The following is a 14,088-nucleotide window of genomic DNA, read 5'->3' as shown; positions in this document are numbered from 1 at the left end:
CATCAGGAATTTTGAGGCCCGGCACTCATTTCCAGTCTGGGCCCCCCTCCTCATTTAACTTACATTAACCCGGCTCCTGCTTCCCCATCTACTCTTCCTGCTCACTGAGCTGCAGCCTGGAGGTCCCGAGGTGCAGGCTTCTTCAACAAAGGATGCTGGCGGCCAATTAAAATGCAGCACCGGCTGATGAGCCAATTAGAGCTCACATACCGGCAGCCACTCTGATTGGCTGCGGGTACGCAAGCTCTGATTAGCTGAAAAGCCAGTGCAGCATTTTAATTGGCTGCCGGCGTCCATGTTGAATAAACCTGAGCCCCGGGACCTGCTTTGTTCAGCGCATTGAGGGCAGCACAGTGGAGGCAGTTGGGGGGGGGGAGGGGGATTTGCGGTGGGCAAAATGAGCCTGGGAAAGCTATACCCACAGCACCCCCCTATTGGCGGCCCTGTTAGTTATGTGCAATGTAACAGGCAAAACCAGTGCTTGTGGCTGCAAATCATAATATATGTGGACAAACAGGGGCAAATCCTGCCCCTCACCAGATAACTGTGACATATAAACACAATGCACTTACTTTTATATTTTTTCCGGAATTTCTCAATAAGAAGCATTTGGCCTAGGGGTGCCTTGAAAACATTTTGATGGTCTAGGGCGCCGTGATTCATAAAAGTTTGGGAACTCCTGGGCTAAGTATCATCCCAATCACTTGGGTGGCTTTGCAGCATACTGAACAGCCACTGGTCCTGGCAGCTTAGATGCAGAGGGGTAAATGTACTAAGCTCCCGTGTTCTAGTTGGTTCTGAATGCGTTCAGGTATGTTTTTTTCTTTTAAATATCTGGAAATTTTCTAAGCTGTCGTGTTCTCAGAGTTCGTGTTTTCCGATTGGTGAAAACTGTGTGGGGCTTCCCCTCCAAAGCACAACCAGCCCCAGGCTCTCTGAGCTGGCCCTGGTTCCAAAAGTCCCCGTATTTTTAAAACTTGTGCTGGGCTCCACTAATCAGAAAGATAATGCCACAGCCAAGGGACGCAATTTACATTGGTCCCTGCGGCGATATCATTAGCCCCCAACTAGTCAGTCCTGGCCGGGCTCCCTGGGGGAGTGGGGACCCCCCAATTTAGAGCCCCCCTCCACCAGGGCACCAAATGGGCTACCTAGTTGGGGGGGTAATGCCATGGCTGCATGGACCAATACAGTATAAACGTGCCGCAGGGCTATCCCAAGCACCCATGTGCAGAGTTAATAATAAGCAGAGTAAAATTAGAATTAATATTATGTTTTACCTGGGGATCTAAAGGTCCCAGCAAGTCTCCACTGCATACTGGTACTTGGAGTATTACAGGTACCATCCTCAATGATTAAGCACTGTGTTTTTCCTCTTTGTCAAAGTCTATAGGGTACCTGTAAACAAAAAAAAATACTACTCACCTGTGTCCAGTGTAGATCGGTCCTCTTTGGTCCATTTAGGCATCCACATGGCTAAAAGAAAAAAACTGCACGTTCCGAAAACCATCTGAACTGGAGAAAACCCATGTATGGGTTCTCTACCCCTGACTGCCCTGTCCCTGAATAACTTCTGTCACTCAAAGACGCAGGGGCCAATCAAGGGGTGCCGCATAGTAGTCATCTCCTGATTGGCAGAGCTAAACTGTCACTCAAACAGAACTCAGCCGATACTATGGGGCGAAATCCCCATTCAAAGTACCTGTGGGAACTTTACAGTGTACAGCTCTTATCCACAAGGCCATGTAAGTCCAGTACAGCATGTGGTCTGACTGCACAGAAGCGCTGCACGGATCTTACTGCTGTTGTTGTTTCTCCATTCCTTTTCCAATTCTATGTAATACAAAGAGATGTAAACACTGCAGACTATACAAGAGATATTGGGTAACAATAACTAATGCTCCCAAGTGCCTGTTCCTTGGCAGCTTGACCTTGTCTGCGCTGTCAGCCTTCTGGCTCCTCTTCTTTCTCCACTGGTACAGTCTCTCCCTTTGGTGCCAATCTAGCTCCCTTATTACATCTGGTGGCTGATTCCCACCAAGAACTCACATCCATTATTGCATCTCCTGCTGTCGAGTCACTTCCAGGCGGAGCTGTGGATCCCTAGAGTGATCAAGCAGCGGCCATCTTTGGGAAGCCCACAACAGGGCTGCCATTTTGAAGGAGTCTATTAATATCTAGGTTATAGCGAAATAAACTGGTGAGATGAACCTCTCCCTCAGTACTTGCGCTCACTGCAGGGCCGGCGCCACCATTAGGCAAATCTAGGCATTTGCCTAGGGTGCCGGCCACGGGAGGGCGGCATTTTGCCCCCGTGCCGCAGGGGTACCTGTCCTGCGGCGCTGTGTATTTAAAGCTGGCGGCGGAGGCAGCGAGGGGTCCCTGCAGTCAATAAGGAATAACAAACGCTATCCGCCGGGCTATGCGGAAGCGCTTCTGTTGTGACGACACTGTCCGCACGCTGATTGGCTGAGATTCAGCCAATCAGCATGCGCCGTGCGGCCAGTGTTTTCACAACAGAAGCGCTTCCGCATAGCCCGGCGGATAGAGCTCGTTGACTGCAGGGACCCCTCTCTGCCACCGCCGCCAGCTTTAAATACACAGCGCCGCACACAAGTACCACCCCCCCCTCCCCTGGTACCGGGGCGCCCCCACCCCGACTCGCCTGGGGCGCTCCGGTGCCTTGCACCGGCCCTGGCTCACTGTGCAGCTTCTGAGGCCATGTGGATACATACAACTTTTTGGCTTTGTTTGCTAGTTTGAGGTCACCATATAACTTGTATGACCCTATGACATCCCTTGACTCATTATGCACTTTTATAACATATTGCAACGTCTCCACTTATGTGACCTTTGGTGCTCCAGGGGTTTGGCAGAGAGCACCTGGGGAATCAGGGGAAGCTAATTAATTTAGATCTGCAGGTGTTGCACACTCGCTGCGATAGAGACAGCTGCGACTAACAACCTCACCACTGGCAACAGCCTGACGTTTATTTGCCACAGGATAATGAGCCGCAGACTCTTCCAGACAATGACAGTTCTCATATCGTGTAAGAGCGTGTAATCAGCTTCTCATGCATCTTCTGGCTTTCCCAAATTCCCAACTGCTCTTACAACAACTGGAATGGGAAACATTTGGCCCCCGGAGTGGGAAAGAGATGAGATGCAATACGAGTGGCTCCAGCTTGTTCCAAGGAGATGATGCTCCTGGGAATCCTTTTGAACTTTTAAGATCCATTATTTTATATAAGAGACCTTGTTGGTGGAGCAAATGCCGACACCGTCATCATTTCCTATCTCATGTCTGTGAACCTCTGACGTGTTTACTGTTCACCAAAACGTGAAACACAAATTGCTTTAATTAAAACACGTTTAAATAACATGGGCCAGATGTATCAAGCTTCAAAAAGTGATACATTGGAGAGTGATGTACAACCAGCCAATCAGCTCCTACCTGTCATTTTTCAAACCCAGCCTGTAACATGACAGACAGGAGCTGATTGGCTGGCTGTTTATCACTCTTCATTTTATCACTTTTTTGAAGTTTGATACATCTGACCCTAAGAGATACAGTATGAACTTGGTTATTTCAGGAGACAATTGTCGTTTGATACAGTACTGTATATGTTATTTGAGAAAGGGATTAGATCGTTAAAGAGCTTTTTTCTGCTCAGACCTGTAATAGTTATAATTAATATTCAATTATACTGCACGGATCCTGATCTTGATTTCAGCGAATGCTTGAAGGTTTGGAGAGTGTTGTGTGTGTGGGAGGGGATTCCACAGTGGGTGCAACCTGGTTCAGTCCTGCAATTGTGAATGGGAGCAAATGATGCATGCATGTGGATGAGAGCCATAGATATTGTGAGTAGCGAAGAGGTTGCGAACGGGGCCGCCGACAAGGGGGTGCTGTGGGTACAGCTGTCCTTCGCCCTGGCTTCTGGAAGTGCCCGGCCAGCTAATGTCGCCCACTGCAAACCCCCCCGACTGCCTCCGCTGTGCTGCCTGGGCTGCACTCGGTGCACTGAACGAAGCACAGGATTCTTCAATGCAGTACGCCAGCGGCCAATTAAAATGCGGCACCAGCTTTTGAGCCAATCAGAGCTCATATAACGCTTTTGAGCCAATCAGAGCGGCTGCCGGTACATGAGCTCTGATTGACTCACCAGACGGTGCTGCGCTTTAATTGGCCCCCGGCATCCTGCATTGAAGACGCTTGTGCTACGGGACCTGCTGCGTTCAACTGGAGGGGATGAGGGAGCCAGAGTCAGTCGGTAAGTGAAGGGAGGGGGCTGGAGGGGACTGAACTGGAATCCGGTCCCGGGACCAAAAATTCCTAGTGGCAGCCCTGGTTGTGAACAATAGATGCTGTTAAAATATATTGGAGTGTAGAACATCAGCTCTAACGTAACTAGACACTCAATAAGTCCACCTTATATGGTCGACAGGAAATACAGTAGGTCGACAGGGTCAAAAGGTTGACCTCTGTTAGATCCGTCCCTTGGCTCCCTCACATTGGATTCCAGGGCATGCATTGAGCATTAAGGGGAACAGGACAGAACTTATGATATTATAATATAGATTAAGTACCAATCTTAATGTTTCATGGGTACTCTTTACCTAGAACGGCGCCCATCGCGGGCATCGCATGTACATCGCATGCCATTATAATGGCATGCGATGCGACCGATGCGATGCCCGCGATTGCACATAGAAATGCATGTTAAAATGTAAATCACGTCGGTCGCATCGCATGCGACCAAAAATCGCATGCGATGCGACCGACGCGATTACCGCGATTTTACATAGGGTACAATGTTAAATGGCCCACAGAGCCCAAATAGCCACCCTCAAGTGTGAAATGGCGCCCCCAATTGTTAACGCCACCCCACGATCAAGTGAACCAGAAGCGTGGCGAGCGCAGCGAGCCCGCGAGGGGCGGCGGTACGCGTCCTCCGACCTTTTAATACCCCCACTATCCATGTCGGCGTGGAGTTGAGAATAGAAAGTGTGGCAAGGGGACGCGGATACCTGTGGAGCCCGCGAGGGGACGCGGATACCTGTGGAGCCCGCGAGGGGACACGGATGCCTGTGGAGCCCGCCAGGGTACGCAGATACCTGTGGAGCCCGCAAGGGGACGCGGATACCTGTGAAGGTATCCGCGTCCCCTCGCGGGGCTCGCTGCGCTCACCACGATTCGGGCTCGGTGGCTCGCTGCGCTCGCCACACTTTCTATTCTCAACTCCACGCCGACGTGGATAGTGGGGGTCGGAGGACGCGTACTGCCGTCCCTCGCGGGCTCGCTGCGCTCACCACGCTTCGGGTTGACGTTGATCGTGGGGTGGCGTTAACAATTGGGGGGTTATTTGGGCTCTGTGGGCCATTTAACATTGTTCCCTATGTGAAATCGGGTCAATTGGCCCATTTAACATTGTTCCCTATGTAAAATCGCGGTAATCGCGTTGGTCGCATCGCATGCGATTTTTTGGTCGCATGTAATGCGACCGACACGATTTTTTACCTTGCGATGCCCAAGATCCAAATCTTGGGCGCCGTTCTAGGTAAAGAGTACCGTTTCATGTTATGGAGAGCGCAATAATGTTTTTATTATATTAAACTGGGAAAATTAAGTCATTGTGAATTGGTGTAAAAAATTGTTTTTATGACATGGGCAACGGTTTCATGGCTAGTGACACATAAAATAATTATAATTTTGTCATACAGAACCTGACATTAATTGTGTCCTATAATATACTAAAAATGTATATTGTCCCCATAAGATAATTAATATTGTTTATTTAATTCATAATAATTGCCCTCGTCAGAAATGTGTTGCAATTCCTCACTTTCTGACCATAATTAGTAGCTCAAGCAGCGATGCACAGATCTGGTCCAATGTAATCCGATCTGGTCCAACTGAATCCGATTCTGAGGATCTGGTCAGGTCTGATCTGATGCGCACGAGCATCGGATCAGGTCCTGTAGATCATACGCACAGCACGAATGATATATCGGAATCGGATCTTCATCGTCTGTGCTGTTTAGCACCCGTGATGTATTGCATATCCGATTCCCCTTGAAGTCCACCCGCAGATCCCCGGGAGTTCTTTTACATGCTCTAAACTGCATGTGATTTGTCCACATCAAGTGCCAAAACGGATGGAGCTCAAGGGAAAACAGGTCCAACATGTGTGGGGCGCAAGTCGAACCTGTTAATCTATTGTGTAGGCCTATCACAGGTGCATGTCAGAGAGAGTTTAACCCTTAGAGTGCCAACATTGCTGTTAATGATCCTCAAAATATCCACTGAAATCACCAGCGCCGCTCACAGCGACTGTTCTTTTTGTATAAATAAATACAGATACGGCCGAGTCAATTAATTGACGTTTAGTTAAATATTACACCGGTTAAATGTAGACAAAAAACAAACACAGAACAAATTCCCCGAGCACTCTGCAATGGGCAACAGCGGAGTAACTCTGATTTGGCCGCCCCCTCTTTAAAATAAATCCCACCTCCAACCCCGTTACTTACCCCTCTGTTCGCCGCCGCCGGGACCCGCAGATCTACTTGTCTCTTATCTGTGGTCCCGGCTCCTCCTGGCAGGCTTGTTATTGAAAATGACCCACAAAAAATGGCAGCCCCCTAACAGCAGACCGTTTTTGAGGATGCTAGAGAAGGCAGACGCTTCCTCTAGCATCCTCAAAAAGTGTCTGCTGTAAGGGGGCGGCCATTTTTTGAGGGTCATTTTCATTAACAAGCCTGCCAGGAGGAGAGCCGCCCGGGACTGCAGACAAGAGACAAGTAGATCTATGGGTCCCGGCGGCAGCGACGGCGAACAAAGGTGCCCCATCAGCAGTGTAGTGCATTATAGCCAAGCAGACCCCCGTCACCCACACTTAATCAGCGCCTCCCCGGGACCGCAGGGTCTGCAGGGCTATTGTTACGCCACTGGTGGGCCAGCAGATACCTTACATCCTACATGATAATAGCAACGAAGGGATCTCCGTTCACTTCCATTTGCAAACATATACTAAACCGCCAGCATCTGTGTCAGTCACCTAAATTTGCGCCTGATCCAGCGAACAGGTAAACGCCGCCTGGCACGAACATCAAACAGTAGGTTCTGTCTTGTAGTGGTCCATGTGCCATGTGCCGGATCCAATGAAATATGTTAGACGTGCCGGACTATCCATACATCTTTGTCAGCCGGCTTTCCAAGAATATTCTCTCCGTGTCGGTGTGTCACAATTCCCAGTTGGCTTCTACATTTTTTATAATAACATGGTAAATGTGATTGTTTGCATGGTTCAGTTGTGGCGATCACATTTAAGAGTACAGTATTTTACTGACACCTTGCACAGATTTCCTGACACATTCCCTTTGATGTATCCGTGCCTATTGTCAGCATAAAGAATTTAGGACTTTAGCAGCTAAGGACCTTTCCAAAAATTGTTGACCTTGAATATTTCTATTTATTGGACTTTTTGTTTTACATCACAATGGTTTGTGTTATTGTTGTGTTTGAGGAATACTCTCATGTGGAGCAGTTTGAGGCCATACTTTAGTTACTAAACCCTGCGCCAACATATAGCTAGATTCTGTATATTATATAGTGTTTGTACAATTGGCCACATAGGTGGCAGGCTGCCCCACGTTTCATCATGCTTTTTCAGCTTTGTTTTTGTAAGTGTGTCAGCTAGCATAAAAATCAGATTTCAGTTTAATTGCTGGCTTAATACAGTTATTTCTTTTATACACACATGGTGAGGGACTTGGCTGAGGTTGGGGCAGTTGAGTTCTGAGGCTCAGGAAATTGGCCCAGAGAGCAGAATGTGTTTCATGCCTGTTTATAGAAAATAAAAGATTTTGTTACTGAGTTAAAAAAAAAGTATGAGAGCATTAAACATTAGGGCAATGGAGCAATGCAGCCAACTGTCTAGGTTGTACCCACAAGCCGAAAGGCCAATTGAGGTGGGCATGGTTCCTAGGATGGTGTACGTACTCTGGTGAGCTCCACGGCCCATTCGGGCAACATTGTGACCACTTGTCCCAAAGAGGTGGCACAACATCAACGGTTATTAACCTTGTGTGTAGTGATAGAACCCACAAGGTTAATAGAGGCTAACATTGTGGTTCCAATCATAGGATACAATGTAGCGGTTCCCACCATAGACTTCAATGGTGCTTTACCATCATTGAAGTCTATGGCAGTGGGTTTGATTGATAGCATACCCTCTCACAGCCAATCAGCGGGCTTCTCCTATGGAGATGCCTGCTGATTTGTTGGTGGTTCATATAATAGAGGTGGTTTGTTCTTGAGGGGACCGGTTATTTTGATCGGTTCTTTGAAAAGAGCGATTGAGCTATTGCTCACTAAAAGGTGAGCCTTTGTTCTTCAGTACTTCTTGGAGGCCTATTGTTAATATGTTAATTATCATTTTGATACAATGCATTTGCCTGAGCACAGCAGAGGAACCGTACTAACTGACTCATTAGTGCTGAATGAGTCAGTGATCTGCATGAATCAGCGAACTACTGAACTGCTTAACTCACTGAACTACCGAACTGAACTACTTGCAAGGACTCATGAGCCATCAGGGCAATGTAGTTCATCCAGCTCTGCAGAGTCCACTCCACACCATGTCTGAGCTCAGCACTGCCACCTGTGGCAGCTGAGATGTACTAACTCATAGATTGTAAGCTCCACTGGGGCAGGGACTGATGTGAGTGTTCTAATGTTCTCTGTACAGCGCTCCGGAATATGTGTGCACTATTTAAGAAACTGTTAATACATAAGTATTTAAGGTAGGGATGACTATCGACGCTATCGATGGCAGTACACTATGGGATGTATGCCGATAGATGGTTTTACCTATCAATGGCCATCCCTTTTATTTCACTGACTGGCCTGTGGGTCAATCAGAACCTGGAGGCTTTACGGGTGTCATGGGCAGAGCTATGCTCTGTTGCCCGGGCCCCTTGGTTAAAAAAAAACTATTCTTTTATGCTGTGCCACCTATGGAGGGGAACCATCTGGTTCTCCCCCGTATATGGCAAAACTATTCTTCATTGGTCATAAACCGATGAATCATCTATGGTCAATGGCCATCCCTAATTTAAGTTAAGGGTTTATTCCAAAAGTCTGGTTTGTTTAGTAAAACAATGCTATTCTTGAGATGTGAATAATTGAATGGATCCCTTATAAAGCATTTTCTCACTTTATTATTTTGTAACTTTAGGGTGAAGCTGGACCAACAGGTGCTCGTGGTCCTGAAGGTCCTCAAGGACCAAGAGGAGATAATGGTGCTCAGGGCTTTGCCGGCTCGCAGGGTCTTCAGGTGAGTTTTCGTCTTATTTGCGATGGTCTATGATGTTACATTTCAGGATAAATTTACTGTCAACTGCTGAGGACGGCAAACTACAGGAATCCTCTGATCTCTGTATTATATCCTTGGTAAAACCTTTCGTACTTGGAAATCTTGCCTACGTTGACTCAGGTGAAACATCTGCTAGAGGATAGACGTGTCATTATTCTGTTTCTTCATAGGGAACACCAGGAACAGATGGCAGTGGAGGCGCCAAAGGACCAACCGTAAGTCATTAACTGTGACTATTACAATGTGTTACCTGCTGAAAACTTGTAGGATTGTGTAAAATACTAAACTAATGCTTCTGATTCCAGGGTGGACCTGGTGTTGCGGGCCCACCTGGGCTTATAGGACCAGCTGGATCCCCAGGACCTCAAGGAAGTACCGGAGCACCTGGTATCCGAGGTTCAGCGGTAAATTTATTCTAGGTTATATATTAACCACAGGGCTGCAAGCCAGGAGACTCATCGCAGTTGCAGGACGTCTAAGCAATGACCTTTAGAGGAGGAGCTTGTTCTGTAGTGAAGTAGTGACTGACTGAAGCATATGCTGGACATGTACTCTCTGGAGTTGGTAGACGCTTGTTAGGTTGGTGCTAAACTTGGGTGGAATTAGAAAGTTGGGCAGACTGCAGGAAAAGGCTATGGACAAAGTCTTCTATGCAATTGGTTCATCAACCTAAAAGGTTTGTGTAGACTTTGTATGGATGACCCTGCGGATAACAAATTCTACCACTTGCCAGAACAGACTTATTAATAACATTAATTCCATTCTGGCAATTGGTATTTCAACTTTGGCTTTAGTGTCATGTTGAGTCCTTGACTCCCATCTTAGTAAATTTAGCCCAAGGTGTGCATCTCTGCTGACCTTCCTGGACCTCCTGGCCGAGCTTTTTATGTCCCAGAAGCTTTATGCTAGGACTTCAATAGATCTGGGAAATGTAGGGCATGTAGGGGAAGATGATAGAACTTAGGTGAATGCAGAGCCACCAAGATATATTTACCTGGATAACTTTTCTTTCTGCATTTGGGATTCATGACTAATCTCAATCAGGAGAACCAACCAACATCCCATAATCTGGGATCTGTTGGATTGTATATTTGGTCGTGAAGTTCCCTAATGGGAACCAATCCCGGCAAACCCGTTATCACCTTCCTGTAGCACATTCCATCCTGTGTGACTTACATTTGTGTATGTTTGGTATTGTCGGCCTTGTCTGGACTCAAAATTCCCACCAAAGTTTTTTCTCAAAATCGAATGTAATCTAATTAAATCTAATTAATGGAATATTTATATAAATGTTTTCTTTTTTTTTTACATTAATTTCCAGGGTGACCCTGGTATTTCTGGTTTCAAAGGAGAAGCTGGTCCCAAAGGTGAACCTGTAAGTAAATGGATCATTTTACTCCTGAAACTGGATAAACCAGTTACCGATGCCGACAGACGTAACACACCTTACTTATCCCAATGATTGATTGCTGCTTAGTAACAATAACCTTTTAATCAAACAGGGTCCACATGGTCCCCAAGGTGCGATCGGCCCACAAGGAGAAGAAGGTAAAAGAGGTCCCCGTGGTGACCCAGGATCCATAGGCCCCCCAGGACCAGTTGGGGAAAGGGTATGGACATTGTTATGCTTCTAGCACCCAATGTACTTCATATACTGTGTTTAGCAGTAGTAATATTCTGTTATACAGTGTTATTATGATATAAGAAATGGTATTGTACACCCTGGTGGGGCAATAATTCCCACAGCACAAGCCGGGAGCCCGATCACATGTAGTGGCTCGTCCTGCTGTTGGCTCAGGATCAGACAATTGGGGCTTAAATAAACATTTCACGTGACAATATATAAGAACTTACCAAAACATGGATTGTACGAGTGGAGGGAGATACAAACATAGGTACACACGTGGAATTGTATCACATGGGAATTCATTTTTTTAAGTTACTGGACAAGCTCCATAGTGCTCCACTTAGTAACTGGGCTATTCAATAAACCACTCGGATAGCAGGTACGGTGAGTGATCGCTCCACTCCCACAACAAGTGGTTGTGATTGCTTGTTCATATAGCAGGCATAGTGATTGACTACTCCCTGAGCAAGTAAGGTTAGTGTCCACTCCCATAGCAAGTAGAGTGAGTGAGCACTCTCACACTAAGAATGGTGAGTGAGCCTTCCCTATGTGGTGAGTGGTTACTTCCACAGCAAGTATACTAAATGACCTATTCCACAGCAAGAATGCCGATTGGCCACTCCAATAGCAAGTATATTAAGTGACCACTCCCACAAGAAGTACAGTATGGTATATGAGCCCTTTCAGAGCAATTATGGCAAGCTAGTATGGTGAGTGACCACTCCTACAGCTAGTATGGTGAGTGACCACTCCTACAGCTAGTATGGTGAGTGACCACTCCTACAGCTAGTATGGTGAGTGACCGCTCCTACAGCTAGTATGGCGAGTGACCACTCCTACAGCTAGTATGGTGAGAGACCGCTACTACAGCTAGTATGGTGAGTGACCACTCCTACAGCTAGTATGGCGAGTGACCACTCCCATAACAGGTACAGTGAGTGACCACTCCTACAGCTAGTATGGTGAGTGACCGCTCCTACATCTAGTATGGTGAGTGAGCATTCCTACAGCTAGTATGGTGAGTGACCACTCCTACAGCTAGTATGGTGAGAGACCGCTCCTACAGCTAGTATGGTGAGTGACCACTCCTACAGCTAGTATGGTGAGTGACCACTCTTACAGCTAGTATGGTGAGTGACCACTCTTACAGCTAGTATGGCGAGTGACCACTCTTACAGCTAGTATGGTGAGTGACCACTCTTACAGCTAGTATGGTGAGTGACCACTCCTACAGCTAGTATGGTGAGTGACCGCTTCTACAGATAGTATAGTGAGTGACCACTCCTACAGCTAGTATGGTGAGTGACCACTCCCATAACAGGTACAGTGAGTGACCACTCCTACAGCTAGTATGGTGAGTGACCACTCCCATAACAGGTACAGTGAGTGACCACTCCGACAGCTAGTATGGCGAGTGACCACTCCCATAACAGGTACAGTGAGTGACCACTCCTACAACGAGTATGGCCAGTGACCACTCGCATAACAGCTACAGTGAGTGACCACTCCTATAGCTAGTATGGTGAGTGACCACTCCCATAACAGGTACAGTGAGTGACCACTCCTACAGCTAGTATGGTGAGTGACCACTCCCATAACAGGTACAGTGAGTGACCACTCCTACAGCTAGTATGGTGAGTGACCACTCCTACAGCTAGTATGGTGAGTAACCACTCCTACAGCTAGTATGGCCAGTGACCACTCCCATAACAGGTACAGTGAGTGACCACTCCTACATCTAGTATAGTGAGTGACCACTCCTACAACGAGTATGGCGAGTGACCACTCCTACAGCTAGTATGGCGAGTGACCACTCCCATAACAGGTAGAGTGAGTGACCACTCCTACAGCTAGTATGGTGAGTGACCACTCCTACAGCTAGTATGGCCAGTGACCACTCCCATAACAGGTACAGTGAGTGCTCTTTATCATGAAGTGATTATGGGGTAACAAAAAGTCCGATCAGTGCACAATGTACAATAAGCCGCTCATTGATGATATTACCTTACACAATACATTTGAAGTACACATAAACATTTTCAAGAAACGCCCAATTTCCCTTTATAATCAGTGTGGCACTTTCTGTATACCCAGGTGCCACGGCTGAGAACAGGAGCCACGTGTTAGTGGTATTTGTCATATTCCTTGTTTCTCACATATTCCTGTTCTATTGTCTTTAGGGTGCCCCCGGTAATCGTGGCTTCCCTGGATCAGATGGGCTTCCTGGACCTAAGGTAATGTTGCCTCCACTGACCTGCTGTAAACCCTTACTGTGTAATCCCGGTTCCATCTGTCTGGAACGTCCATAGACAGACCTCATTTTGCTCAGGGAAATGTTTTCCTAGAACCCAGATTTCATTGGGCTCCTGGTCCTGGTGTGGTGGTTTTCTCTTCAGGAAATTGGATATTTAACCAGATCTACATTTTAAGAAGAAAATAAAGTGCATTAATATATAAATAAAAGACAGGAGTACAGAAGGCTCAGTAGATGAAGAGCAACATATGGTAGAACATTACTATGATATCTGTGGGACTCTGCTTTCATCTGCAAAGGTTAAACCAGTTCCAGCACAGATATAGAAATGGATTTGCTTCCAAGTACTTAAAACGGTAACATCTGCGAGATACTATAAAGTACTACAATTATATGACTACATTGGCACACATAAATTCTCTCTTATATTTAGCAACCATGTTTGTAATTTGAAAAGATTCTTTGATTATGATCATTTTGTGTGCCTGTGGTTACCTAGTAACACCTCCTTTCTCTGCTGCTTTCATTTCTCTCCTGAAAATGTAATGATCGTCATTGAAGGGAGCACAAGGTGAACGAGGTATTGCCGGAAATTCAGGCCCTAAAGGAACTACTGGTGACCCAGGACGTCTCGGAGAACCTGGGCTTCCAGGCGCTCGAGTAAGTGCAGATTATTGGAGAAAATGCCATGGTTATATATTGTCCTGTAGTTGTATCATCAGAACTTACATTTGTGAGTATGGTGTTATAGTATAGGGTTACAATAGGTCATGTTGCATTTGTATATTATGCAAACATTGCCTTATTTAAGATCTGCTTTATTGGCC

At 46.6% G+C, this 14,088-nt stretch overlaps 1 protein-coding gene across 2 annotated transcripts in view; it reads left to right on the top strand.

Moving 5' to 3' along the window:
* The window catches only part of COL5A2 (collagen type V alpha 2 chain), a 174,400-nt gene that overhangs the window by 139,060 nt on the left and 21,252 nt on the right, over nt 1-14,088 (top strand). For both annotated transcript variants that reach the window (XM_083154257.1, XM_083154256.1), the window contains exons 19-25: nt 9,243-9,341; nt 9,551-9,595; nt 9,686-9,784; nt 10,702-10,755; nt 10,883-10,990; nt 13,188-13,241; nt 13,823-13,921. In XM_083154257.1, coding sequence (XP_083010383.1) covers nt 9,243-9,341; nt 9,551-9,595; nt 9,686-9,784; nt 10,702-10,755; nt 10,883-10,990; nt 13,188-13,241; nt 13,823-13,921 — 558 coding nt within the window. The remainder of the gene's footprint in view (nt 1-9,242; nt 9,342-9,550; nt 9,596-9,685; nt 9,785-10,701; nt 10,756-10,882; nt 10,991-13,187; nt 13,242-13,822; nt 13,922-14,088) is intronic.

This window comes from Crinia signifera, chromosome 7, assembly GCF_055691185.1.
Source record: "Crinia signifera chromosome 7, ASM5569118v1, whole genome shotgun sequence".
Taxonomy (NCBI): domain Eukaryota; kingdom Metazoa; phylum Chordata; class Amphibia; order Anura; family Myobatrachidae; genus Crinia; species Crinia signifera.
This window is presented reverse-complemented; position numbering and strand designations above follow the sequence as displayed.